At 41.7% G+C, this 24719-nt stretch overlaps 1 protein-coding gene across 1 annotated transcript in view; it reads left to right on the top strand.

Moving 5' to 3' along the window:
• The window catches only part of MYL10 (myosin light chain 10), an 89711-nt gene that overhangs the window by 45286 nt on the left and 19706 nt on the right, over nt 1–24719 (top strand). The window contains exon 4 of the mRNA XM_069760058.1: nt 10790–10894. Within this exon, the coding sequence (XP_069616159.1) occupies nt 10790–10894 (105 nt within the window). The remainder of the gene's footprint in view (nt 1–10789; nt 10895–24719) is intronic.

Here is a 24719-nt window from a genome sequence, read left to right as displayed (position 1 = left end):
ATTATCACCGCCGGTCAGACAGCCACATTTCCCATGCTGTTAAAAGGCAGCATGAGTGCGTAGCTGTAATCAGAGGTATAACGTTTACCTCCGGTCACTGGCGCAGGTTTGATGGGACTACAGTGAGAGCAGGAGCTGCTGATTCATCAGCTGGCGCCTGCACTGTAAATAAATAATTTAAAAAAAACGGCATGGGTTCCCATGTATTTTTGATAACCAGCAAGGCAAAACTCACACCTGCAAGCTGAAACCCTCAGCAAGGCTGGTTACTCATTTCTAACCCCCTGCCACGATCCGCTACACATTTTCCCAACCATGATAACCTCAAATCCATTCATCCAGCCCCCACTCACCTAGTCCCCTTACCTGGAGCACTATGGAATGCACGCTCCGTCTGCAAAAAACTGCCATTTATCCATGACCTCTTCATCACCAACAAACTCTCATTCCTCGGCATCACTGAAACCCGGCTTACACCCTCTGACTCAGCCTCTCCAGCTGCACTTTCCTATGCGGATTCCACCTTTCTCACACCCCTCGCCCCAGCACCAAACATGGTGGAGGAGTTGGCTTGCTCCTGTCCGACACCTGCTCCTTTACCCCAATTCCACTACCACCCTCTGGTACTCTTCCCCCGTTTGAAGTGCACTCCATCCGCATCTACTCCCCCTCCAACCTCCAGCTGGCTGTCATCTACCACCCCCCAGAACTAGCCATCTCCACCTTTCTCGACCACTTCACCACCTGGCTACTTCATTTCCTCTCTGCTGACATCCCCACTATCATCATGGGTGACTTCATTATCCCCATTGGCACTTCCACCTGACCCATCTCTAAACTTTTATCGCTTACTGCCTCCTTCGGCCTCACTCAATGGTTTTCTGTGGCCACTGACAAAGATGGTCACACACTAAACCTTATCTTTACCCGATTCTGTTCCCTTACTAATCTCACTAACTCACCCCTTCCCCTGTCTGACCACAACCTACTGACATTCTCTTCCCTCTCCTCTCCTAGTGCACAACCTCCACTCCACTAACCCACTCCCCCTCGCAGAAATCTGAAACACCTCAATTTATAATCACTCTGAGTCCCTTCTCACTGTTACAGACATAGCTTCCCTTCATAACACAGATGCTGCTGCCACTTTTTATAACACCATAATAACAGCAACACTCGATTCGGCCACCCCCTCATGCATAGCAAAACTCGTACAATCAGCAGACAGCCCTGGCTGACCAGCCAGACCAAAGAACTGAGACGGACTTCCATGGTCACTGAGCAGAGATGGAAGAGATCCCACTCTGCCGAGCACTTCATCGAATACAAGCAGTCCCTCACCAGCTTCAAGTCCACGCTCACTGCCGCAAAACAAACTTATTGCTCATCTCTCATATCCTCCCTGTCTCACAACGCTAAACAGCTTTTCAACACTTTCAATTCTCTACTCCATCCCCCAGCACCTCATCCCTCCCCTCTCATTTCTGCTGAAGACTTTGCCTCTTTCTTTAAACAGAAGATCGATACGATCAGAGAAAGCTTTGGCCTGCAGCGCCCAATGCCCCTCTTAGCTGCTCAACCCTGTTCCTCCAAAACCAGCTTTGCCACCAGGACAGAAGATCAGCTCTCCACCCTCCTGTCTAGATCACATCTCAACACTTGCACACTTGATCCGCTCCTGTCCCACCTCATCCCTAATGTCACCACAGTCTTCATCCCAACCCTAACACACCTCTTCAACCTCTCACTCACAACTGGTGTCTTCCCTTCATCCTTCAAACATGCCAAGATCACACCCATCCTCAAAAAGCCCTCCCTCGACCCATCCTCTATGTCTAGCTATCGCCCGATATCTCTTCTCTCTCATGCCTCAAAACTACTGGAACAGCATGTCCATCTTGAACTGTCCTCTCACCTCTCCAACTGCTCCCTCTTTGACCAGTTACGATCTGGCTTCTGATCCCATCACTCAACTGAAACTAAAGTCACCAATGACCTACTAACCGCCAAGAGCAAGCAACACTACTCTGTCATCCTTCACCTGGACCTGTCTTCTGCCTTAGAATCTGTAGCAGGAGGGAATGGTCCACAGTGTCAATCATCTCTTGTCATCACAGACTTGGCCCTATCCTGGATCTCGTCATATCTAACAGACCAAACTTTCAGTGTCTCCCTCTTCCACACCACCTCCTCACCTTGCCCCTTGTCTGTCGGTGTCCCTCAAGGCTCAGTTCTGGGCCTCCTACTCTTCTCCATCTACACCTTCGGACTGGAACAGCTCATAGAATCCCATGGTTTGCAGTATATCTCTACGCCAATGACACACAGATCTACCTATCCGGACCTGGCCTCACCTCCTTACTGACCAAAATCCCACACTGTCTGTCTGCTATCTTGGCCTTCTTTTCTGCTCACTTTCTAAAACTAAACATGAACAAAACAGAATTCATCATCTTTCCCCCATACCACTCTACACCTCCACCAGACCTATCCATCAAGGTCAATGGCTTCTCACTTTCCCCAGTCCCGCATGCTCAGTGCCTCGGGGTGATCCTCGACTCTGCCTCTCTTTCAAGCCACATATCCAAGCCCTTGCCTCCTGCTGTCTCAATCTCAAAAATGTTTCTCGGATCCGCGCATTCCTCAACAACGAAACCACAAAAACACTAGTGCACGCTCTTATCATCTCTCACCTTGACTACTGCTACCTCCTTCTCTCTGGCCTTCCCTCTAGCACTCTGGCACCACTCCAATCCATCCTACACTCTGCTGCCCAATTAAACCACTTGTATCCCCGTTATTCACCAGCCTCCCCCCTCTCTGCCAAGCCCTTCACTGGCTTCCTATGGTCCAGAGACTCTAGTTCAAAACCCTTACTATAACATACAAAGCCATCCACAACCAGTCTCCTCCATACATCTGTGACATGGTCTCCCGGTACTTACCTACATGCAACCTTCGATCCTCACAAGATCTCCTCTACTCCCTTCTTATCTCTTCTTCCCACAACCGCATCCAAGACTTCTCGCGTGCTTCCCCCATACTCTGGAACTCTCTACCCCAACACATTAGACTCTCGCCTACCATAGAAACCTTCAAAAATAACCTGAAGACTCACCTCTTCTGACAAGCCTACAGCCTGCAGTGATCCTCAACCTACTAAACCGCCACACAACCAGCTCTACCCTCTCCCAGTGTATCCTCACCCATCCCCTGCAGACTGTGAGCACTCGCGGGCATGGTCCTCCCTCCTTCTGTACCTGATAGTGACTTGTTTTTTGCTCATGTTTATTGTATTTGTCTATATTTGCCCCCTTTTCACATGTAAAGCGCCATGGAAAAAATGTATAATAATAAAATAATTATCAAGAATAGAGTGTTCCTCACTTCTATTTTTTAATTATTTAAATAAATAATTAAAAATACCGACCTGGGATCCCCCATTTTTTACAACAAGCCAAGCTAAAGCAGACAGCTGGGGGCTGGTATTCTCAGGCTGGTAAGGGGCAATGGATATTGTCCCCCCCCCAGTCTAAAAACAGCAGCCCACAGCTATCCAGAAAAGGGGCATCTATTAGATGCGCTAATTCTGGTGCTTTGCCCATCTTTTTCCTACTTGCCCTGTGACGGTGACAAGTGGGTTCATATTTGTGGGGTTAATGTCACCTTTGTATTGTCAGATGACATCAAGCAAACTGCTTAGTAATGGAGAGGCTTTTATAAGACACCTATCCATTACTAATCCTATAGTTGTATTGTAAATAAAAACACAGCAAGAATAAAGTCTTTTATTTGAAATAAAACAAAATAGACTTTTCCATTTTTATTTAAAAGTAACATAAACAGTTATACTTACCTATCACCCATTCCATTGAATCCCTCATCTTCTGTAATAAAACAAAAATAAAAAACAGCAATATCCCTCCCCTGTCCATCGTTCTGTCCCACAATGTAATCCATGTCTGGGGGATAAATAGTTTCAACCTGGTCGGGGCCAAGATGCGACAGTCCAGGCTGAGATCCACTGATGAATGAGCTGCCGCGAGTGCAGCATGAGTGAGCAGCGGTGACATCATCAAGGTTACTGCCGGTCTATGAGGCTGCGTTCCCAGCCAGACTGAACTGCAGTGACTTTGGTAAGATCACGGCTAACACAGTGAGATAGTCTCATAGTGCAGCACTGAGCTCAGGGAGTTTACTGCAGAAATTTCTCACAGTGAACTGCGGTGAACTCTCTGAGCTCAGCGCTGCACCGTGAGAGTGTAAATAAATAAATAATTTTTAAAAACGACAGGTTCCCCTATTTTTTTGATAACCAGCCAAGTAAAACACACAGCTGGGGGCTGCAACCCTCAGCTGTCGGCATTTGCAAGGCTGGTTATGAAGAATAGAGGGTTCAACACGCCTTTTTTTAATTATTTAAATAAATAATGACCCTGGAGGTCTTTTCCAACTCTAGCATTCTATGATTCTATGATTTAACTAGTTGTATCATGCGATGTAGTCCTCCTCTTTTCTATAACCCACTCCTACTACTGATTAGCATTTTTCTGCCAATTTATATAGTGCACAGAAAGCTTCTAGTCAGTGTTGTGGATGGGCTACACAAAGCAGGAGCACTACATGTCATGAGGTACACAGCCTAGTAAGTAACACATCACTAGGATCAGGGTTACTGCCCCTACATCAAGCTGCTAAGATCAGAGCAATGAAATGTAATTGTACTGCATTTTCATGGTGACTGTTTCACTTTAAGTCATATATTAATATAGTAATAACATGTATATATTCTAATAGTATAGATTCATATCTGTTTAAAAATATACTGATTGGCTCTCGGAGACCAAGTTTAACGAAGTTCTAGATTAAATTTTTTTTTCAACTTTTTCCAAAATCACAAAGGTACATTAAAAAAAGTTCATTGGCAGATAAAAAAATACAGGGGAAGATTTTTGGAAACTGCTATAGGATGCATCAACTTTTGTGGAAAGTTTTGCAACCTCAGTCAAAGTTCTCATAAGCACTCATGTGAAATAATAAACTAAGTGAAAATTGCCAGACATGATATACATGTTTCTCTTCCAGTTGCCATCCGATGATTAGTGTATATTTACTAACATTTTAAGCATCAAAGATAGCAAATATATATTTTTAGATACTTTACAAAGTATTACATAAATAAAAACTATTACAATGCAGTAGAAACATTATACATAACACAACATGTGGCCCAATATTTTTGGTGTATTTTTCTTGTGCATTGTAGGGACAATTCTTGATAATAAAAATTACGAGAATCCGAAAGATTTAATAATACCAAGAATAAGCAAGTAATGAGTTTGTCATTTCCATTATTTTGCTTGTGTATGTTAATATATAATGCATATATTTCCCAGGGACCCATCCTGATCTATAATATGCATATCTAATTATACACTCATTAGTTTCCGTAACATTAATTTGTTTTATTACATCTTTAAAAACTGAACATTCTTTGTAGACATAATGCTGCAGTCAGTCATGTAACCACACTCATAATTTTGATCAGTTTATTAGCAGTAGATAGTGTTGTTTATACTAATATTAATTTGTGCATTGGGCTTGATGCACACAGCTACCTGTAATAAGGCATTGGATAAGGGCAATAAACCTTATGCCCCTCTTTATTTTATTATAAGAGGCTGCTTATTTGTTAAAGAGACTGTGTTATTGGTCTGGTGCTGTCGCCAGGTACACAATGTGTAATTTGCAATGTATGCTATTTATTTTGTGTTTTGGGATGGTGTGTAATGCTCTGTGCACCTTTCACTCTTGCACTCTGTGCACTCTTAGGTTATGTTCACACTGGGTGTTTTTGCTGCATATTTTATGCTGCTTCCAGCAAAGTCTAGGAGATTTCAGAAATCTCAAGCACACACATTGTTTTTTTGTAATCAGTATTTTGTGCTTTGCTTGTTTTTTTGGACATAGAGCATGTCACTTCTTTCAGCGTTTTTACCCATTGTTTTGAAAGGGTGGTGAAAAAAACACTGCATAAACACAGGTATCATTTTTTGTAGCGCATTTGCAGCAGAAAAGTCAAGGACAGCAAGATGTGACCTCACAGTCAGCTCTGCTACATCTAGATGGCAGGCTGCATAGTTGCATGATGCGACCATACAGCCTGTCATCCAGCAGAGACAGTGAGCAGCGGACCCGAACCTGGACCCCATTTATTTGAATGGGTGGCCCAAACATCTTCATCCAGTGTTTGCCACGCTGTCATGTGCATGACAGAGCGGCAATCACCACTTCTAGTTGGCAGTAAAATCATGAACGCTGGTCACAGATGCGGTTCCCACACTGTCAAAAGACAGCATGAGCCAGAAGCTGTGATCAGAGGTATAAAGTTCACCTCCGATCACTGGTATCAGCTGATGGGACTACTGCTCCCATCAGCCAACATCTGCTGTCGCTAATAACAGTGAGAGCAGGAGCGGCTGATGGGAGTATTCATCAACCGGCTCCTGAGCTGTAAATAAATAATTAAGAAAAACGTTCATTGGTTCCCCTGTATTTTTGATAGCCAGCCTGGAAAAACTCACAGCTGGGAGCTGAAACCCTCAGCTGTCAGCATTAGCAAGGCTGGGTATCAAGAATAGAGGGGTCATCACACGGTATTTTTTAATTATTTCAATAAATAATTAAAAAAATAATGTGGGATTCCTACATTTTTGACAACCAGCCAAGCTAAAGCAGACAGCTGGGGGCTGGTATTCTCAGGCTGGTAAGGGCCATGGATATTGGGCCACCAGCCTATATGTAGCAGCACGCAGCAGCCCAGAAAAGGCACATCTACAGTGGGGCAAAAAAGTATTTAGTCAGTCAGCAATAGTGCAAGTTTCACCACTTAAAAAGATGAGAGGCGTCTGTAATTTACATCATAGGTAGACCTCAACTATGGGAGACAAACTGAGAAAAAAAAATCCAGAAAATCACATTGTCTGTTTTTTTATCACTTTTTTTTGCATATTATGGTGGAAAAAAAGTATTTGGTCAGAAACAAACAATCAAGATTTCTGGCTCTCACAGACCTGTAACTTCTTCTTTAAGAGTCTCCTCTTTCCTCCACTCATTACCTGTAGTAATGGCACCTGTTTAAACTTGTTATCAGTATAAAAAGACACCTGTGCACACCCTCAAACAGTCTGACTCCAAACTCCACTATGGTGAAGACCAAAGAGCTGTCAAAGGACACCAGAAACAAAATTGTAGCCCTGCACCAGGCTGGGAAGACTGAATCTGCAATAGCCAACCAGCTTGGAGTGAAGAAATCAACAGTGGGAGCAATAATTAGAAAATGGAAGACATACAAGACCACTGATAATCTCCCTCGATCTGGGGCTCCATGCAAAATCCCACCCCGTGGGGTCAGAATGATCACAAGAACGGTGAGCAAAAATCCCAGAACCACGTGGGGGGACCTAGTGAATGAACTGCAGAGAGCTGGGACCAATGTAACAAGGCCTACCATAAGTAACACACTACGCCACCATGGACTCAGATCCTGCAGTGCCAGACGTGTCCCACTGCTTAAGCCAGTACATGTCCGGGCCCGTCTGAAGTTTGCTGGAGAGCATTTGGATGATCCAGAGGAGTTTTGGGAGAATGTCCTATGGTCTGATGAAACCAAACTGGAACTGTTTGGTAGAAACACAACTTGTCGTGTTTGGAGGAAAAAGAATACTGAGTTGCATCCATCAAACACCATACCTACTGTAAAGAATGGTGGTGGAAACATCATGCTTTGGGGCTGTTTCTCTGCAAAGGGGCCAGGACGACTGATCCGGGTACATGAAAGAATGAATGGGGCCATGTATCGTGAGATTTTGAGTGCAAACCTCCTTCCATCAGCAAGGGCATTGAAGATGAAACGTGGCTGGGTCTTTCAACATGACAATGATCCAAAGCACACCGCCAGGGCAACGAAGGAGTGGCTTCGTAATAAGCATTTCAAGGTCCTGGAGTGGCCTAGCCAGTCTCCAGATCTCAACCCTATAGAAAACCTTTGGAGGGAGTTGAAAGTCCGTGTTGCCAAGCGAAAAGCCAAAAACATCACTGCTCTAGAGGAGATCTGCATGGAGGAATGGGCCAACATACCATCAACAGTGTGTGGCAACCTTGTGAAGACTTACAGAAAACGTTTGACCTCTGTCATTGCCAACAAAAGATATATTACAAAGTATTGAGATGAAATTTTGTTTCTGACCAAATACTTATTTTCCACCATAATATGCAAATAAAGTGTTAAAAAAACAGACAATGTGATTTTCTGGATTTTTGTTCCTCAGTTTGTCTCCCATAGTTGAGGTCTACCTATGATGTAAATTACAGAAACCTCTCATCTTTTTAAGTCGTGGAACTTGCACTATTGCTGACTGACTAAATACTTATTTGCCCAACTGTATTAGATGCACCAATTCTGGCGGTTTGCCCGGCTCTTCCCTCTTGCCCTGTAGTGGTGGCAAGTGGGGTTCATATTTGTGGGGTTGATGTATTGTCAGATGACATCAAGCCCACGTATTACTAATGGAGAGGCGTCTAAAAGACACCTATCCATTACTAATCCTATAGTTATATGGTAAATAAAGGTGCAGCAAGTATAAAGTCCTTTATTTGAAATAAAGCAAAACACTTTTCCATTTTTATTTAAAAATAACAAACACAGTTATACTCACCTAATGCCTAATTCCATTGAATCGCTCGTCTCCTGTAATAAAACAAAAATAAAAAATCACAATGTTCCTCACCTGTCCGTCGTTCTGTCCCACGCCGTAATCCATGTCTGGAGGATAAACAGTTTTCAACTTGGGCGGTGCCAAGATGCGACTGTTCAGGTTGAGAACCACTGGGAAATGAGCTGCCTCACGCGCAGCCTCAGTGACTAGCGGTGACATCATCGAGGTTACCGTAGGTCACTGAGGCTGTATTCCCAGCTGGGTTGAACAACGATGACTTCAGTGAGATCCCCGCTAGCGAGTTCACCGCAGTTCCCCAGGAGAATTTCACTGCGGTGAACTAGCCTCTGCACCGTGTGACCCTACATCATTTTCTTGGGGAGTCACTATTTTAATAGCCAGGAAAGGCTACGTATACAGCTGTGAGCTGATATTAATAGCTTGAGAAGCTCCAGGGGTATTACCCCCTTCCCAGGCCATAAACATCAGCCCCCAGCCATCAGCTTTACCTCTGCTGGTTAAGAAAATTATGCGGGAGCCCACATAATTTTTTTCAGAAAAAAATATTTTAATAATTAAATACATGTACAGTAAGCTGCACACACACTGTACTAATTGTATTCTATATGTATTTACTGTATGTAATCCATCTCTTCTATCCTGCTGACTCCTGCTGTGATTTTACTGTACACGGATGCTGAATTGCTGGCTTTTCAAAGGACATCGGTGTGTAAAAATCAAATCGGACAGCACTTGCATGGTCCGAGTGCTGTGCGATTTTTTTTCCCAGTCTGATCGTGATCTAGAGGTATGGTTCTACGGAAAGTAGTTTTTTTTTCTCTGGCGGCACTCAACTATATTAGCATGCAGAAAGAGACACAAGTTAGCCCAAAAAATGCAGGAAAAAAGTAAACAAAATCACAACAAAAAGTGCACCAAAAAACACACCAAAACAACTGTTTTTGCCGCAGCTTTTTTCCTGCCAAGAAATTATGTTTTGCTGCAGAAAAAATGCAGAAAGTGTGAACTTAGCCTTAGGTTGCCTGGACAGTGAGTTTGTGGGTTTCTCAGCCTAATAGGAAGAGATGCCAGCTGCAATGTAACTCTTCGAATAGATGTAGTCTGATGTGGGTTGTGTATGTTGTGATGATGGAACACAGGGCCACAATCAAAGATGGAGGTTCAGAGAGGAACTGATAAAACAAATTGGTTCAGTGCCACTGGCGTTATGTTATGTGGATTCAAAGAGTAACTATCATTTTTATTTTTATTCCATAAATCAACTGTGCACATGAAAAGAAGAAACTTTTTAAGATAACTTATCAGAGAAATCTGCTTCTTTTTCCTCCTGAACTGATTTTTAATTTTCAAAATTCTCAGTTAAGGGCTAAAATCTGTATACAGTGAAGACAGATTGTTACATTACCAAGATAATATTTTATGTAGAGGGGAGAGAGGAGAAGGAAGGAGCCTAGAGACGGAGCTCCTTCTTTCTACCTTCTACATAGAATCCTATAAAAACACCTGCCATCTATCTCAGTAAGTAATGTAACAATCTGTCTTCACTGTATACAGATTTTATTAGAGAATTGAGACGTTTGAGAAAGACTGATCCATTCTAGAGGAGAAAGCAGCAGATTTCTCTGGTAAGATATATTACAAAATTCCTTATATTCATGTGTACTATTGATTTATAAAATTAAAATAATGGTTACGCTTTAAATTGTGGGCCCTGTGCCCTATCTCTTCATGCAGGGTGATAGGTATGTCTTATTAGATGACTGAGTGGTGACTCCCTGCAAAACAGAGTGAGATAACATGTCTGCATACATACGTAAGGCAGTCAACAACTGATAGAAACTCATCATACAAATGTATAACAACAAACTGTATCTGTTTTGACATTGTTTTAACGGCTCTTTCAATATGAAAGGATGACAGGAGAAAATGTTTTTACGACAGTTGCAGAAGTCTGAGACGTACTTTCTGAAGCAAAAGCCCCAAAAAGTGATGTGAATCTGGCTATCGTAAAATACTTCTCTGGATTTACTTGTTATTTTCTTTTTATTAAGGTCGTATTAATGTAAAGAGTGAAGAGCTGGATGACATGGTGAAGGAGGCACCAGGACCTATCAATTTTACCGTCTTCCTTACAATGTTTGGTGAAAAACTTAAAGGTATTATTATATATGAAAGACAAATACTCCAGATTTAGCAAAATGCAGGAAAGTTTACCTAGGATTGATTTCAAAACTAACCTTATTGTAAAAATAAAATACCATTTAATCTGTGTCTGAGTATAAATAGTTTTCTTCTTAACCCCTTACCAACATATGACATTCAGTTACTTCGTATGACTGCTCCTTGTCTTTCATGCAGGCTCAGTTCCTGAGCCTGCTTATATGACGGAAGAAGATGGCTGTATTATTCAATTATAATCTGCCTCTAAAAGCCATGGATGCAGTGGAACTAAATATATTAAAGGGACACTGTCACCTGAATTTGGAGGGAACAATCTTCAGCCATAGGGGTGGGGTTTTCGGGTGTTTGATTCACCCTTTCCCGCTGGCTGCATGCTGGCTGCAATATTGGATTGAAGTTCATTCTCTGTCCTCTGTAGTACATGCCTGCACAAGGCAATCTATATAAAGCAATACTGTGGTAATTGCTGTATATAGTACAAGTGATCAGATAATTGCAGGTTCAAGACCCCTACAAGGACTAACAAATACAGTTAAAAGTAAATTAAAATATATATATATGCTGTATATATATATATATATATATATATATATATATATATATACTAGCTATTGAACCCGTTCTACGCCCGGGTGGCGAGCATTTATATTGGTATATGGTCTCCATCCTGTCATGTGCTGCTCCATCCTGCGTCCCCATTTTGTCATGTGCTGCTCCATCCTGTGTCCCCATCCTGTCATGTGCTGCTCCATCCTGTGCCCCCATTCTGTCATGTGCTGCTCCATCCTGCATCCCCATTCTGTCATGTGCTGCTCCCATCCTGCGCCCCCGTTCTGTCATGTGCTGCTCCCATCCTGCGCCCCCGTTCTGTCATGTGCTGCTCCCATCCTGCGCCTCCATTCTGTCATTTGCTGCTCTCATCCTGTCATGTGCTGCTCCCATCCTGCGTCCCCATCTTGTCATGTGCTGCTCCCATCCTGCGCCCCCGTTCTGTCATGTGCTGCTCCCATCCTGCGCCCCCGTTCTGTCATGTGCTGCTCCCATCCTGCGCCCCCGTTCTGTCATGTGCTGCTCCCATCCTGCGCCCCCGTTCTGTCATGTGCTGCTCCCATCCTGCGCCCCCGTCCTGTCATGTGCTGCTCCCATCCTGTCATGTGCTGCTCCCATCCTGCACCCCCGTTCTGCCATGTGCTGCTGCCATCCTGCACCCCCGTTCTGTCATGTGCTGCTCCCATCCTGCGCCCCGTTCTGTCATGTGCTGCTCCCATCCTGCGGCACCGTTCTTTAATTTGCTGCTCCCATCCATATGCCCCATACGCTGCTCCATAAGATGCTCCATAGTATATGCCCCGTATCAGGTGGTGTAAGTAACAAATAGCTGTGGCATGAAGTGCCACAGCCTCATGCCACAGCAATTTGTTACTTGCGCCACCTGATTCCTTTCAGCCTCCATTTTCTTGGTCCTCCTGCTGGTGGAATCAGCGCCTGCGCAGTCCGCGCTTTCCGGCGCCGTTTTCTTGAAGACACACTGCAGTGTGTCTTCAAGAAAATGGCGCCGGAAAGCGCGGACTGCGCAGGCGCCGATTCCACCAGCAGGACCAAGAAAATGGCGGCGGAAAGGAATCATTTGGCATAAATAACAAATTGCTGTGGCATGAAGTGTCACAGCTTCATGCCACAGCAATTTGTTACTTACGCCATTCCTTTCCGCCCATTTTCTTCGTCCTCCTGCTGCCGGAATCGGCGCCTGCGCAGTCCGTGCTTTCCGGTGCCATTTTCTTAAAGACACACCTGCAGTGTGTCTTCAAGAAAATGGCGCTAGAAAGCGCGGACTGCGCAGGCGCCGATTCCGGCAGCAGGAATCGGCGCCTGCGCAGTCCACGCTTTCCGGCGCCATTTTCTTGAAGACACACTCCGGCTCCTCTGCCTGTGACTGGTAAGTCAGAGGGCGGCACCGGCGCGCTTTAAGCGCGTCATCACGCCCTCTGAACTGTCACAGCGGAGGACCAGGGAGACGGAGCCGCACGCAGCGCTGGAACGGGGAAAGGTGAATATACTTACCCTCCTGGCGGTCCTTGACTCTCCGGTGGTGATCGCGGTATGCGTTCAGTGCTTACGCATACCGCGATCTCCTGGGAGCGTCACTCTGTGGGGTCCAGACTGCGCCGGCGCTTGCGCTTGCGCAGTCTATAAAGGCTTCGGACAGAGTGACGCTCCCAGCGTTATATTATAGATATATATATATATATATATATATATAAATAAAAGTTGAATAACACCCTTTTCCCTGATTAAAAATAAAGAAGTAAACGTAATTAAAATATACGCATATAATATCGCTACATCCGTAAGTCCGATCTATTGAAATATAAATTATTTAACCCTATTCGTAAACATTGTAATGACAACACTGCAAAAAAAATGCTAGAAATGCATCTCCAGTTGCTTGCTGGAGCACCATCTATGGCACGGTGCGCGCCACTCAGAAGTGTAAAATTCATTATGTGGCATGCTCTTCTTAATTATTTCTGCACCTCTTCTACTTCATCAATATTAATGTAGTGCAAGAATTTGTAATTGCAACACCAGTCTTGATGAATTTGCCCCAAAGTCTTTTTGAAAATACACAATTCCACTGCATTGTAGCTCATGTTATCAGACGATGGTTTCCACATCCGTGGACAGTTTCAGTTCCAGACTTTTATATACATATTAGACTTGTCTTAGTTGACTTAGTTGACTATATTCCTGGCGCCGCTGGGATGAGAGGAAACTTTAGGCCGGGGTCACACTTGCAAGCACAATGCGAGAAACTCGCGCATTAATACCCGGAACTGCCACCGGCACTCGGGACCGGAGCGTTCAGCTGAATAGAAATACATGCAGCCACATGCTCCAGTCCCGAATGCAGGCAGTGCCGGGTATTGATGTGAGAGACTCGCGTAAGTTTCTGGAATCGCACTCGCAAGTGTGGCCCCGGCCTTAGAAGAATACCTCACATCAATTCTGCATATACAACATTGTCCAGTATGGCAGTGAAACACAGACAGGTGTTTTTTGTTCAATCCAGCTTTGTTTGTCAATTTGGCATTAAATGTAAGAAGCTTGTTATGTAATCTTCTTACACGATTTAACACAGATCATTAGCCTGCTTTCGAATTGGCAGCGATTTCTTTGAAGCAGAAGGAAGAGATGTAATTTAGAGAGGATAATACATCTAATTATAATATGCATATTGTTTAATGCTTCTTCAAGTCCACATGCTAATAAAACTGTTCATAATAAACACTGCAAAAATAATGTCAGGCACAATAGCATATGCAGAATCCTTATTCTAGAAAGTACTATAAAACTCTGTCAACCATGGCACCAGAATTATTTCACAGCTATTGCTGATTTATGTCAATGAGAGGGAAATCATGAACAACGTTCAGGGCATTTTACTGCTAGAGAGAGGCGTAAGACAGAAAATAGCATGGGTGAGATTTAGCATTATTAGCACACCATACCAATAATTCCTTGGTTTCTCCTCAATGTAGAGTACAAAGGACTCATTGACAGGTCAGATTTGTTTTCTGCCGTAAAGGCCCTGATTCATCAAGACCACTGTTGTTTATGCCGGTCATAATGAGTGGGTGTGTTGGAGTCAGATGCTCCGGATTTATTAACAGAGGCACAATTAATGAATCAGAAAAGTCTTAAAATTGGTTGACTCCTCTGTGCGCCTCACCACAAATCTTACTCCAGTAAGAGGCTGTAGCGTAAGGTACGACAAAACTCATCATGAGTTTGATGAATGGGCATTTCCATGCCCTGCCCTACCCCAGTTGGCCAAAACAGGCTTGGAAATGCCAGAAGTCATAAATTTTTTGGCGCAACTCCATGTGAACTTTTGAAACCTTTTATGTCAAAAATTGTTTTGATGAATCGGGGCCAAAGTGTCATTCCAGAACATCCAAAAAATCCAGACTCCCTTGAAATCTTGATTAATATGGATACATAGAGCCATTCCATGGAGTACGAAATGCTCAAATTTTCAGGTCTTTTCAAACTATAAAATTCTGTGTCACAGCATAGTGTGTTATAGTTTGAAACGCGTTGCATATCAAGTTGTGACAAAGAACTTTTAATGTGGTTCAAAAGACGTTGAGAGTTTGAGCATTTCATACATCAGAGAATGGCTCTCTATGTTCATTTTCAATCAAGATGTTTTATTACAATCAAGATTTTATGAGTATCCTGGACTGCGATTATGTGTTTGATAAAGCTGCTCTGGAAGCCACTGAGGACTACATGCACTCCAACGATTACAAGCAGACATTCAAAGGTGTTGGACAAGCCCTCTGTGAGAGTTTTGCTTTCTGACTCCTTTCTAATTGATATAAATCTTTTCCAACTCAAAAGTGTTGGAAAACCTGCCACAGGGTTTTCATAAATATGACATTATCTACCCAAGCCCCATATTATTCAATGTAAGTATGCACCAATATATTTTCTTCATCTTGCTTTTAATCTGAGTCACCTCTCTTCCACAAATATTACCATTATGTGATAAAGATCTGTTAATTACATTGGACATGCACATGTTAGCCTTGGTGCTGGCCATTTTGTTTAGTAGAATACTGGGTTTCCAGGTTTTCACCCGTTAATTCCTGTAGAGGGATCTGGCCCAAGTTTTTCTGCAGAGTTTAAAAAAAAAGTTGTGGTCATATACAGAGGGGAAATAAACATGGCAGGATTGGATCGAAAAATCTAGTCAGTGAAAACTGAGGCAGAAATAAAAGGCATGGAGTGCACTAGACTGATAATAGCATGCAATAGCAGGCACAAAAGAAAACATCAAGGGGAAGTTAAATTGGGCAGCAAAGACCAAACCTACTACCTAATCAGCCACCAACTTCCATTATGGACTGGTCAGAAAAATGGTGCAAATGACCAGAATACCTGTATGTGCTTCTGGCTGGCTGTTGGATGCTCTTCCATGGCAGATTAAGACATGGGGCACTGTCTTTTTAACCCCTTCAAGATGCAGCCCTTTTTCATTTTTGCTTTTCGCTCCCCTCCTTTCCAGAGCCATAACTTTTTTTATTTTTCCGTACATATTGCCATGTGAGGGCTTGTTTTTTGCAGGACGAGTTGTACATTTTAACGTCACCATTGGTTTTACCATGTCTTGTACTAGAAAATGGGAAAAAAAATCCAAGTGTGCTGACATTTTTAATGATACCACTTTTGTACAGATACGTTCTTTTGATCGCCCGTTATTGCATTTTAATGCAATGTCATGGCAACCAAAAAAACGTAATTCTGGCGTTTTGAATTTTTTGCTCGCTACGCCGTTTAGCGATCAGGTTAATCCTTTTTTTATTGATAGATCGGGCGATTCTGAACGCGGCGATACCAAATATGTGTATGCTTGATTTTTTTATTGTTTTATTTTGAATAGGGTGAATGGGGGGTGATTTAAACTTTTATTTTTTTATTTTTTTCATATTTTTTTTAACTTTTTTTTTAACTTTTGCCATGCTTCAATGGCCTCCATGGGAGGCTAGAAGCTGGCACAACTCGATCGCCTCAGCTACAAAGGAGTGAAGCTCAGGTCGGTCCTATGTAGCTGAATTACAGCATTGCTATGAGCGCCGTCCACAGGGTGGCGCTCATAGCAATCTGGCATCAACAACCATAGAGGTCTCAAGGAGACCTCTGGTTGTTATGCCGACGCAACCGCTGAATCCCGATCATGTGACGGGGGTCGGCAATGCACGCATTTTCGGCCCGATGGCCAGAAGCGGTAGTTAAATGCCGCTGTCAGAGTTTGACTGCGGCATCTAACTAGTTAATAGCGGCGGATGGATCGCGATTCCACCTGCCGCTATTGCGCGCACATGTCAGCTGTTCAAAACAGCTGACATGTCGCGACTTTGATTTCGAGTCAGCGCCGGAGCCCACAACAAAGGGGGAGACACGACATGCGCAGTACTAGTACGGGGCATATCGTGGCGGGGTTAATTTTTCCATTGGCTTAAAAGTGGTCACAAAAACAATGTCTGAGTCATTACAGACCACAACTTTGCTTTTTTAAAAGGTTTTAAATAAGACATCTTATCTCTTGTCAAGGTTATAATAGTGCCACAGATTATGCATGAAGCAGGTTTAGGCTTATGGGATACTGAGATAATGACCCGGTTATAATTAACCATTGCCCATCACCACCCTTCTTGGCCAGAGAAGTTACTTTCATCGAATTGCTCGCTACAATGTGAGTGGGAATGAATTTCTAATCACCAGATTCCATCATAATTGGTCAGATGGTCAAAGGCAAATAGCAGAACGGGTCCATTTTCTAGTGCAGGAGTTTGCCAAGAAAATATATTGAAAGTATTCTGGGCCCTGGGTAAATGTGACCAACACAACGCTGTTGTAAGTCAGAGCTTGGCTACAGTTTTTTGTCAGTCGGGAAAGAGCAGATAGTACAGGGACTGATGGGGATCCTGGGAAAAGGCAGAAAGGCAGCGGTAGAGAATTATCTTAATGAAAATTAGTTATTTTATTACAGTACAGAATATTGAAAGTTTTATTTTCAATTGACTATTAATGATCTTTAAAACAGGTTATGGGAATTGGTGATCACTTGCTGATCTTTGGGTGTCCCACAGTTGTGAACAGGACCAATCAACAGATCGGGAAATTCTATCTTCTCTGTTGAGGATTTTTAGCAGTGTAACAGGTTGGATGAATGACCACCACTCCATTCATTCTCTGACACTGCCGGAAAAAGCCAAGAGCAATGCTTGGAGGCACCAGAGTGAATGAATGGAGCAGAGGATAGCCATGTGCACTGCTATTCATTTCTAACAGGGAAAAAAAGTTCCACTTTCTACCGATTGGTGCAGGTCCTAGCAGTCAGATCCCCACCGATCAACAAGTCATTACCTATCCTGTAGTTTAAGTGCTAATTAATTTTCACCAATATCTTTAGGTATTAATAAAATACTTTTTTTTTGCAAAAAAACGTATTAACTAAATACCCTGTATTTTTTCATTTTTTGACTAGCACTTGCTTATTTACTGTGACTTTTTTACAACAGAGTATTTTTTGACCTCTCTGTGCGCTTTTGTGTTTTCAAGTTCTTTGGTGGTGTGAACAGGTTCCTACAGACTTGTTCGCTATGCAGGTGGCCCATGTGTTTTTGGTTTTATTAATAAAATACTGATTTAATATTTATGTGCATATTGATGTAGATTGTGATTTGGATCCAAGCACTGTCCCAAATAGGTGAGGCATGGCTAAACTATAACAGAGCCCATAATTTTTATTGAGGCAGGGGCCACAAGGCAGCTTGTGTCACATGTCAGCATTTCTCAGACACAGCCAAATTACTACAATACAAAAACAACAATCAACTTTGAAATTGCAGACGAGTTGAAGTAGCATGCAATTTGCATTTAAGTTCATGGGAAATGAAATGAGTCCAGTGAAACTTGCCACCAGTGACAGAAAGTGAAACAAATTTGCAGGCATGTGCTACTCTGTGACGCGCGTTTCGAGAATCTCTTCCTCAGAAGGGGTATTATTATTGAAATATTACTATTGTTGGACCTTTTGCATATTTCTGCCCAATGTTTGCTTGCTCTTCTTTTGTATAAATGTCATCCCTTTTTTAATTATGTTTTAACATGGCTCAATAAAAATTCTGAGGAATAGATTCTCGAAACGCGCGTCAGGGGGTACGTTGTGGAAGCCTGGATCGTGGGTAACTATGTGTTTTCATCAGTTCAAATATCTTCTATGAATTTTGCTCTATTCTAGTCCATATGTGCTTATGATGTGCAGAGGAATATTCCTGTATTAAGCAACTGTGCTATATCATATATTGCATTTTATCACTGAACTAGTTGTACCCAGCTCCTTGTTTTGATATTGGTCCAAATGCATATGCACTTTATCACTTGATTCACTGTCTAGCATTGTGCTATTTATTTATGATGGCCTATTATTGAAATATTACCATTGTTGGACCTTTTGCATATTTCTGACCAATGTTTGCTTGTTCTTCTTTTGTATAAATGTCATCCCTTTTTTAATTATGTTTTAACATGGCTCAATAAAAATTAATTTTATAAGATTTTTTTGGAGGACTATTTTTGTAGGTTGTTCCAATAAAATATAAGTTTGTGGATGCAATGTGAAAAATGTGAAAAAGGTCACGAGATATGAATCCTTTTTCAATGCATAGATTAAAATTCCTTTTATATATTATCTTTAGTAGTTCTCCTTTGTGAGGATCTTTTTGTTCACGCTGTATAAGAATGATTTTCCTTCCAGTGAATTTTGTTAAATAAAATGCTTTTTTTTTTTTACTTTAAATCAACAGTAGTTGATGCGGGGCAGACTACAAATTGCCTTAATATTAGGAATTATCCCAATGCTCATATCTAAAAGTCTATTTACGTAATATTAATGGCTTGATGTTTTCTATTGAGTGCGACAAAAATGCATTTGCAGCTTGTAAAGAAAATAAGTTTGATACACATGAAAAGGACCACTTTATTTACCAACTAATCAATAAAGGATGAGTTATATATGACATTGTTTCAGACAATGCCTGAAGAAATAGTGAGAGACAAATGTAGAACACTGCATGAAATGGTGGGAACCCGAGCTTTTGTGAAATGCCTCATGTTTGCCACCGGCAGTATGATTGACAATAGGGAACTGAGCGTAAAGAGATATTGATTGAAAAGGAAAGACGCTCAGTGATCCCTTGAAGGCACATAGCACACAATCTTCAAACTACAATAATGCATCTTTCTGCCCTTAAGTATATTTCAGGAGATTTTTATTTCCTTTATCGACAGTCTGCTCAAGTGAAACTTAAGTGATGCACTTGGATATTGAACAAGTAAATCCCAAGGAAAATGCATTTGCTTTATTGACTCGGCATCATATAAAACCAAGAGCTAAATATGTATGTAACGAACAACGAACAATAAGAAGATAAAGAGATCTATAGAAGCGCAATTGTGGACCTGGAAGAAGACCACATAGGGCACATGGGGCTAACAGATTTTGGATACTAAATGCAATACTATATTTATTTGGTTAAAGGGCTATTTTTAAAGAAGCACATCAGGATAACCTGCCACACCATGTTTTGCTTAGTACTGAAGGCATTGACTAGAGCAAATGTGACTTACTTGCACATCTTTTCCATTTATCCCAAAAAGATAAGCCAAAAAGTGCCATGGACTAGGCATACCATAAGGCATCCCTTTGTACAGGCACTAAATGGGATAACCTCCCGATCTCTGGGGGTCCAACCGCCAGGACTCCCACTGATCCTGAGACTGGGGGCTCTGAAGGACCCCACGTGTGAATGGAGATGTAGTAAATCATGCACCCTGCTGCTGCTTCATTCATTCTTAGTGAGAGTGCTGACAAGCGGCCAAGTGCTTTGCTCAACTCTCTCCAGTGGTCCCATGAAGAATGAATGGACGTCAGTTAGCGTGATTGACCAGGGTTCCATTCACATGGTGCTCTCTAGAGCTCTGGCTCTCAGAATCAGTGGAGTTCCAGAGGTCAGACCCACAGCGCCCGGAATGTTATCCCTTATCCAATCAATAGGCAATAACTCCTAAATTTGAAACATTCCCTTTAAATAGATATGCAATCATTTTTAGGAGTCAGATGTCTTCCTTAAATGCTAATCTCAATCAGCCCTTCTAGATATGACAAAAGCTGACCAGCTCAACAGCTCCCTTTGTAACCAGCAGCTTCTGGGGTTCTTACTCCTTATCAGTAGCATTAGAAACCCTGTTCTCCTCTTTTTTAACCTCTTAAAGACTGGATGATTTTACAACTTTGAGCATTTTTGTTCCTTACGTTATTCCAAGAACCATAACTTTTGCTTATTTTTTTGTCGTCATAGCCATGTGAGAGCTTGCTTTTGCGAGATGAGTTGAATTTGTCGAAAAAATGCAATTCCGCTATGGTCTGTTGAAATTTGTTTTCACGGCCTTCATTCTGTAGTAAAGGTGACTAGGGGTCATGATTTTCCAGAGCAGTACAATTCCGACAAAACCAAATTTACATCTTTTTTTTTTCATTTAAATAGAGAAAGAAATTTGGAGGGTTGTAAAAAAACTAAATCTGTTACCATTCTCTGAGACCCTTAACAATTTTATTTTGCCATCGATTGATGTGTGAGTGTGGGTTTGTTTTCTGCATGTTGAGTTGATGGTTTTATTGATAAAAATATCAATATTGTGATTTATTTTATTGCATTTTTTAAGGAGGAATGCTGACAAAATAAAATTACAATTCTGTAATTTTGATTTTTTTGGGGGGTCGTTACTGCGTTTTACTGATCTGGTTACTTAATATTATACTTTGATAGATCAGACTATGATGGATGCCACAATTCCAAATTTTTATTTTATAAAAATATTTTTTACATTTTTTCAGTTTATCAGGGAGCATTGCATGGACTATAAGTCTGCCTGGTCCTCCCCTCAAGGAGAAACTTTACCGCTAGACTTCTGTCTATATATTTTATGAATTTGTTCACTAAATATATTTAAAAAATATAGCACATAGAAATACTCCTGTTCTGACAGTACTGGAGGGCAACGAAAGTATAGTACTGATTGATTATTTGGTTGTGAACTGGGCACTGTCTAGTGGCTAAAATCTGTACAAACCTCGACTTTCCATAGAGATTAGGGACAGTTATTTGAGGTGACAAAATTATATTATGAAAACCATATTTGAATGGGGATCTTTTGGACCCCATGAAGAAATTATTCTGCAACTCACCAAACTTGTACTTGTCCATTTATAACATAATCTGTGTTGTTTTCTTGGCACACACAAAACATATTATCAATAAGTGTATTATTAGCTTTTGATTAATCCCATAAAAATACTCTAGAAGCATGTGAACCTAGATGGGATTCTTTTAGAGCCTTGGTCCACTGGATAATCATCTTTTATATGTTCAGTCTAAATCTGGATTTAAAAACATTTTCATATATTAATTTTGTGCCTAATACAAATTTTTAAAAATATTTTTCTAGTTACCATTTTCAATATTTGTTATACGATGTCCTCTAAGAATTTAGGAATATTTGATGCTTGTGGAATTCTTCACATGAAAGCTATATGTAAGAGGTTTACCAGTAGCCCTCAGCAAAACAGAGACATCAGTGATAAATCATTTTACATCCTTATATCAATATGTCGTGGCCAAAAGATCTAACCTTGGGCTTCATTTTACAAATTAAATTTCTTTTTAAGTAACACTAACCTGAGCCCCTGAAAACAGCATCATGATTGAAATGACATTTTATGAACTTTACACAGCTATACATGGTGATTATGGTTAAAGCAGGAAAATACAGATGCAAATAAGTGAGTTTCCGTTGCAAACTTTGATGAAAACATCATGTACCGGAATAATAAAAGGGAACCTGTTATTAGATTGATGATGCCCGAATCCTGGCTTGGCTTTGCGATTGCAGCCAGGTATGTTTTACTCTGAAATGCTGCCCCACTAGTGTTGTTTGACAGGTCTCCCCCTATGTATACACATGAGAGTGACCTGTCAATCAATTGGAGTGGAGCAGGGAGAAGCTTGTTGATGTTGTCATCAGGATAGCTGGATTTTTAACTTATGTTTTCTCTAAAATGCCACAGCCTTTCAAAGTAAAACATTCTTGGTTGCAAACAGACAGACTTTTATGGTGGTTCGGGCAACATGAATCTAATGACTGGTTCCCTTTAAGCTTTAGAGTCAATGTACATGGTATTGCCATGTGCAAGGAACTATGAAATGGCACCCAGAATTCTGATGACTATGTGAGGCATTGTATTGTCCCCTTAAACCCTTATAAACATAAGAAGACACTCAGGTGAACCAGTCAATTTTGTCGGGATCAGTTAACCATCTCTATAAGTGTGCCTACTTACTGTCTCGAGACAGGATATCAGGGAGAGAAGGATTGGACAATTGAAATTTCAATTTCCAATACTTTTATTTTCAGGGCACATGAGGCATTGCCAAACAATTGGCTTTCTCCTCACATAAATCTCAAACAAGAACTCTTGTGTATGGGAGAATTGGTAGAGATAGTTGTCTGTTTAGCTAATGTTCGGCTGACAGCTACTTCATACAGATGTACAGGTATAGACTCACTGCGCTACAATGATTTTGTTGTCAAAATAGGATCTAAGGGGAAATGTGAAATGCCTGACATGTCAGTGTTAGGAGACTTATAGGCCATGCAATGAGATCTCAGCGCTGAGATCTCATCTCCCTAGATCTTGGTGCCGAGATCTCCATCTGCGCATGCGCCACCCCGGCGGCCATGTTCCCGAAGTCCACCATATAGTAAACCATGTAAATGCTGGAGCTCTGGGCTTTCACAAAATGTCGGCAGAGACCCTGCACCACCAAACACCGGCAGAGGCACAAATCTGAACAGCCCCTCATCCAAGCCTGTGGCCTGCAGCAACGTTCCACTCTTGCCTCCTCCAGCAGCGACCCTGGGACCCTGCTCCACCGCGGCCTGCAAGGTATATCTGCACTATAAGACGCACCCCCATTTCCTCCCCAAATTTGTGTGAAAAATAGTGCGTCTTATCATCTGAAAAATATAGTATATTAGATGGTTGGATGGTCCTGCTAAAATGCTCAGGTTCAGCAAACTTAAATCTAATGTACATAAAGGCCTTTAGGATTACCGTCTACACCAAATCATGATCCAGATTGTTGATAACATTGTCTATGTTTGTAATTGGCTGACGGTAATTAGCAAGTGATATTACTGTTTCTCACTAATTATAAACATATATAAGTATACCATTGTACAGCTTCATTTATGGAATGAGTAAAATAAGCAGCATTAGCAGTATTTAATAAGGATGTATTCATTATTTCCATATACCTGGTGAGTGGAGGCATTTTTGATCCTTATGTATGTTCATGACTATTGCACTCTATCATTCCCCCTTTGCTTCATTATTCAGAATTTTCAATTATCATTTTTATTTAATGAGGTCTGCATCAACAAGATCCAGCACCCACTGATAACAGAATGGATGCATGCGGTGTTATGTGATATCACAATTCATTTGTAAAAATGTCTCTTGTGAGCTTCATGTACACATTCAACGATGGCAGAAAGGCCTGCCAACAATTTGACTAAAGATAAATGAAAATCTAAAATGATTCAGGATCATCACTCCAAAACTCATTCACCAATAAATTATCAAGCAACTGGAGCAGGAGAACGAGATTCACATTGCTATAATACTGTAGACCCCTTTTATTCATCATAAAAATTAAAACATTTTAAAAAGCCTGTCAAAATCATGTTGTGGGGCCCTGTGCTGCTTTGTCAATGCCTCTTAAGGTGCTTTAACATTGCATCTAGTACAGGCTAAGTGTTCCCACCGGGTCATACAACCGAACACCCCCGTAAAATGGGATTCGGATGTGCTCTCTGCTGTGCATAATTTTCGGGAGTCTACACCTACTGGAGGCAAACACTCAGATGCAGACTGAGTAGTTTTGCATGCTTGAAAATGATAGAAGAGAGATGTGTGGAAACCACACAGAAAAACGACCAATAAGGGTATATAGTAAATATGAACAAATCTTTATTAATACAAAAATGCATAAATATGAGAACAATAAAAGGGAAAATAGATACAGATCCCTGGACTACAGTGGAACACACAGAGGGAATGGTGGCGACCGCCGCAGCTGATCGCCACTGAACAGAACAGGACGCGCACAC

This window comes from Ranitomeya imitator, chromosome 3 (genome assembly GCF_032444005.1).
Source record: "Ranitomeya imitator isolate aRanImi1 chromosome 3, aRanImi1.pri, whole genome shotgun sequence".
In the NCBI taxonomy this organism is placed as follows: Eukaryota; Metazoa; Chordata; class Amphibia; order Anura; family Dendrobatidae; genus Ranitomeya; species Ranitomeya imitator.
Note: the sequence above shows the minus strand (reverse complement) of the source record. Positions and strands in the feature narration are given on the sequence as shown.